Source organism: Notothenia coriiceps, unplaced genomic scaffold (assembly GCF_000735185.1).
Source record: "Notothenia coriiceps isolate Sejong01 unplaced genomic scaffold, NC01 NC01_scaffold00030731, whole genome shotgun sequence".
Classification (NCBI taxonomy): domain Eukaryota; kingdom Metazoa; phylum Chordata; class Actinopteri; order Perciformes; family Nototheniidae; genus Notothenia; species Notothenia coriiceps.
In genome coordinates, this window is record NW_011363432.1 from 1 (window position 1) to 5,698 (window position 5,698).

At 35.3% G+C, this 5,698-nt stretch overlaps 1 protein-coding gene across 1 annotated transcript; it reads left to right on the top strand.

Moving 5' to 3' along the window:
* Nucleotides 1-1,923: 1,923 nt before the first annotated feature.
* Nucleotides 1,924-5,383, top strand: LOC104959683 (nucleoside diphosphate kinase B-like). Its single transcript, XM_010787584.1, has 4 exons — nt 1,924-2,091; nt 3,562-3,663; nt 4,331-4,443; nt 5,109-5,383. Exons 1-4 carry the CDS (start codon nt 1,975-1,977, stop codon nt 5,224-5,226), a joined length of 450 nt encoding a protein of 149 aa, XP_010785886.1. The 5' UTR covers nt 1,924-1,974; the 3' UTR covers nt 5,227-5,383.
* The last annotated feature ends 315 nt before the right edge of the window (nt 5,384-5,698 follow it).

Consider the following 5,698-nt stretch of genomic DNA (forward strand, 5'->3'; position numbering starts at 1 on the left):
ATGGCTTCCTTCAAACTGAGGATGACGAGATCTGGATTTAATTTGATGGACAACAACTGTCTAACCCTACATAGACACATAAGACACACATATACACACACATAAGACACACATACACACAAACAACAGTGTAACCTTGACTCTGACTGGTGGGGAGGTAGAGTGGGGGGGCTTGGATTAAGTTAAATTTAGGATAGGCTGAACAGAGAGAAGCCGTGTGTACAACAATCCCTTCAGCGCAGAGTCATCATCTACACTTTTTCAAAAAAGCCAACTGGTTGAGATATCAACACACACACACACACACACACACACACACACACACACACACACACACACACACACACACACACACACACACACACACACACACACACACACACACACACAAACTAAAGGGACACCATTTTGTGTTTTCTCTGGACTCAAATTGAGGTTAACAAGATATCTCTTCATTCAAATTAGGTTAAGATATTATTTTATAATCTGTGGATGTATGTCAGACTTTGCAACTTGTATAACATTCTGCACGAGAAAATACAAATGTTGATTTGCGCAAATAAATGTGCAGTCCACATGTTTTTTTTAAATGCACAAAGATTTTCAAAGAAATTACTGTTTGGACAAGTGCACATTTGCAGCAGAACATTTCCTGCATTGAAACTTAAACAAATATTGAGAATAGACAATCTTTCCTCCACACACTTGAAATCAACTATGAATTATTTGACCAGTTTATAATAAAAGTAATTATTTTTGAGATCAGAAAGTTTATTCAATTAACATTAACATATGTCATCTCACTGAAAGATTTGATTGAATATTAACTCCACATTATTAACTATTTTCAACTGTGAACATTTTTACAATATTTTAGATATATTTATAAATGTTTATATATTGCAGTACATTGTGTATTTTACTCTAACTTCTCAATGTTTATATATATATATGTGTCTGAAATGTTATTGTTTTCAAAAATTGAGCAACTGGTCAGTATTTGCGGAGATACAGCTGTCAGACATCTTGTTGCGAAGAGGTTAAAAAAGGACACCGTGACTTTGATAAATGAGCAGAGCATGACCTTCGATATTTGACCCTGAACCCTAATTATACTCCTAGAAACCTCACCCCTGAAGTGTAGAGGGGTTTTTCTTTTCTGCCATCTCAGCCTGAATTCCTCCCACAGTCACCTGCTGATCTCGGCTTAACATGAGCAGACACAAGCTGGCAGTCTGTTAAAATGAGAAAGCAGTCGCTTTGTTCCGTGCCATGAGCCGGGGTCCTGTTTCCAGGCAGAGAGACAAGACTTAAGGGGACGTTTTTGATTTCACATACAGCAGAAGTGTCTCTAATGAGGGGTTATTTGATATCGTCTTAATGAAGGAAACATACGATGGAGACATGATACTGAGCAACAGGGAGAAACACATCAGATTAACCCTTTAATATACATTTAACACAGAAGAGAACATATTGAAATGTCTTAATAAAAAAACCTTTGTTTTTGTTTTTGAAAGATTGCAGTAAAGAAAGAACGAATCAGACAAAATAAGAAAAAACACTCACAAATCAGTAGGCAACAATACAAAAAGAAATACTCAAAGAACATTTCAAGGAAAAAAAGAAAGATACACGAAGATACAAGTAATAATAAGACTTTATTAATTACAAATAATTACATTTCCCTTTTTATCCCTTAAAATAATAAATCCTCCTAGCACTTTATAACAAAATTAAATGACTAAAATACTTACAATTAACGAGTAATAAGAAGTTACTCACAAGAATCAAGTTGGTTAAATAACATATCATCTTCTTTTTTTTTTTAGGTTTGCCTCTTACGACATACTAACAGACATTTTCAAGAATTCAACACACACCATTTATTACTTAAATTTAGTGCATAACTTTATTCTTATGTATGATTTTTTTCTTCTTCACTGGTGTTTGTGCAGCCTACTCTCATTCGACATGGAGCAGACATTCATCGCCGTGAAGCCCGATGGTGTACAGAGGGGTATCTGCGGAGAGATAATCAAGCGCTTCGAGACCAGAGGCTACAAGCTGGTGGCTGCCAAGTTCGTGCAGGTAAACTGGACATCTGTTTTAATGGAGGCAAAAAGTTGGAAAAATATCCAACATTTTTACAGGGATGTATGAAAAATAAATCACTGATACCAAAACAAAATGAAAGTTAGTTCATATTTACTATCAATAAATAGATTTAAAAGCAACATGATCAGCTATAGTAATACAACAACGAGGAAATTAAACAAAATAACCAAAAACAATATACAATCTTACAACTTAATACAATGTTGTTGGTTATATTTGTTTAAACAACAACAAGAAATATTAACATGTTGTAACTTAAATACAATAACATATCAGTGATTCATAATAAAAACATTAAATTGAATACCATTTTAAAACTTAAATACAATGAAGCAAGTAAATAAATGAAAGAACAACTTAATCAAAAGTGGTTAAACATTTTGGTATAGGGTAACATTTACTATGTTATATTTTCCACATTTGTTGTGAGGTTGTAGTGTTATTTTATCAATAAAAGTGTTTGTTGTTGTTTTTTAGGACGGGCAGATGTTTCATTTAGGGACATAAGGAATCAAAGAATCGCATATGAAATATAAAATACTGATTCTCTGGGAAAAGTTGCCAACCAAAATTGTTGAGCGGGTTTGACCTTAAAGTACAAATGGGTATCAAACTTCACTCTACATGGACTTAAAAAGGTCTTAAATTAAACGTGTTAAATCACTGAAGTAGGGGAAGTTGTGCCAGCAATTCCTGTTCTGCTTCATATTGTAGTTGATATTCTGATGAAGTTAATTTTAAACCACACACACCCCATTCTGAGAAGTGACAAAGAGATAGTGTCCTTGCTCTGAATGTCCAAGGAGTGGTCCTCACTAAGATAGAATAACAGGAACACACACACATACAGTATAAGAGTTGACAGCTGTTGAGTTGATGAATGTTGCAGCTACTCTCACACACAAGGACTCACACATATCACTATCACACACTTGCTGTAGTTATTCACAGCTGCCGTGTGTATGTTTGTGTGTCCTCCACAGTCTATGTGTAGTATTGTAATCTACATTCATGAAGACGAACTCAAACTCATGTACAGAGTTTATATAAATTGGGTTTTTAGCAAATAAGTTTAACCTTTTTTTTATAGAAATTAAAGAGTTTATAAAATAATTAACAACAGATATTAATACCTTTAATAAAATATACATGATGCAGAGATAACATTGATTTTCAGGCAGATTGTTGTATTAAATCATGACTTTTGATCAGATAAATAAAACATGATAACAAACAACTAAATAAATAAAAATAAATATAAATGTTTTGTAGGCAGTTAACCTCATTGAACAATGGAATGTTTTATCAAGTTATAAGGACAATATTTAACATAATTTATCAGAAAATTCTACCTCATAATGGTATTCAGACAAATGCACTTTATTACTTTGCAGCTTTGAGTATTTGCATTAATATTTCAATATTTTTTTGTTTTGTTTTTAGTCCTCTGAGGAGCACATGAAGAGCCACTACGCTGACCTGAAGGACATGCCTTTCTATGGCGGTCTCTGCAAGTACATGTCATCTGGACCCGTTTTCGCCATGGTAAATCACTTACTCACTCACTCACACACACACACACACACACGCACGCACGCACGCACGCACGCACGCACGCACGCACGCACACACACACACACACACACACACACACACAGTCATCCCCGGCACTCAGGCAGATATGTGTCTCTGTAGTGTTTATCTCTCCCTCCTCACACCTTCTTTGTTTTTAATTGTCTCCTTTTATGGAGCAGACTGTGAGCAGGTGTGATCAGAGACATTTGAGATCATAAGGTCAACTTGAACACTATTAAATACATTTGAAAACTCAATCAAATGCCTTGATCAAGAATCAGTAGTTTTTTTAACAAATTGTTTAATCTATATTTCACATAATATATTTATGTAATTTTGAATACTTTTTTTTAAACTTTGAACACGCTCTATATGATTCAGATTTTAATCAAATGAAAAAAATTATGCTTATTTAATACATTTGATTGTATCATAAGCTATTTTCCTTGTCTTATTCTATCTCGGCTTGTCATTTCATAATGCGTTTATTTTGTACACAGGTGTTAACTTTTTAGAAATTGCCCTATTGTTCAAATAGGTTGTATAAATGAACTTGTAAAGCATTCACCTTTAATCTACATATTACTTTGCTTCCCATTTGAAATGCGGACCCCCCTGACATGTTGTTGTGCTGCAGGTGTGGGAGGGTCAGAGCATTGTGAAGCTAGCCAGGATGATGCTGGGTGAGACCAACCCCGCCGACTCCAAGCCCGGAAGCATCCGTGGAGACCTGTGCGTCAACATCGGCAGGTGAGTTTACACACACACACACACACACACACACACACACACACACACACACACACACACACACACACACACACACACACACACACACACACACACACACACACACACACACACACACACACACACACACACACAATAGTAATGCCATACACAAAAAACAATACAACATAAAATGTTTTCTACCACGTTGTGTTGTGACTTTTTGTCAGGACACACTTTACTTTATTTTAAAGACATCTTTAGTCCTAGAACAATACTTTCAAAAGTCATAGTGTAGCAAAAGATCTGTCTTTACGACATTCTATGATGAACCTTTTTTAATGAAAAGGAAATATGATATGATCTGTCAATGACATATGATAATTTGTACACACAAAATTATTATTACATACATAACTATTGCTTAATGTCTTCCACAATATGGTTATTATATTTCCTTTTTATTTATTTAAAGTAAATACTTTGTCACACACTATATTATATATATATATATTTTTAACTTTTTGAATCATGCTTTTTTTGTATTGGTTATTTATAAAATAATATACCATGACATAGTATGACTTTTTAGTGCTTTTTAAATACATGCTATAATATAACTTATAACACACAATCATCATTGACTCTGTCTATGATCCCACTGACCTTCCTGCTCTTTTTCTCAGGAACATCATCCACGGCAGCGACACCCTGGAGAACGCCAAGCGTGAGATCGGTCTGTGGTTCAAGCCCGAGGAGATGGTGACCTACACCTCCTGCGCCCAGGCCTTCCTGTATGAGTAAAGTGTCCAATCATCCACCAGTAAACTCCACCCCACTGGACCCCACTGACCCCGCCCCCTTCACATCCCTCCTCCCTGCAGACGATCCCCTGACTTGGTCTTCAGTCATCAATCCAAAACATGTCCCACTTATCAATAAAGTCTCATGTTAACAACTATCACTGATTCCTTATCAGAAATCATTTGGGTCTAACCCCCTGAGTAGCAGCTGTGTGAGGCCGTACCTACACTGTAAAATGTTTGGCTGTAAAATTACAGTAAATTACTCGCTACTAGTTGCATGGATTTCACAGTCATTTACTGTAAATATTTCACAGTAATTGACTGTAGATATTTTACAGTAAATTAGAATAAAAGTAAAACTAAATACTGTGACTTTACAGTTGCCATGCCCATGGAATTACTGTGATATAGCAGTACAGAGCTGTAGTATTATGGTACCTTGCTGTACATAAATTACAGTAATTACTTGT

Coding starts and splice junctions, on each gene's coding strand:
- LOC104959683 (XM_010787584.1), top strand. CDS start 1,975: ATGGAGCAGACATTCATCGCCGTGAAGCCCGATGGTGTACAGAGGGGT. Junction 2,092..3,561: donor TGGCTGCCAAGTTCGTGCAG/GTAAACTGGACA, acceptor TTTTGTTTTTAG/TCCTCTGAGGAGCACATGAA. Junction 4,444..5,108: donor CTGTGCGTCAACATCGGCAG/GTGAGTTTACAC, acceptor TCTTTTTCTCAG/GAACATCATCCACGGCAGCG.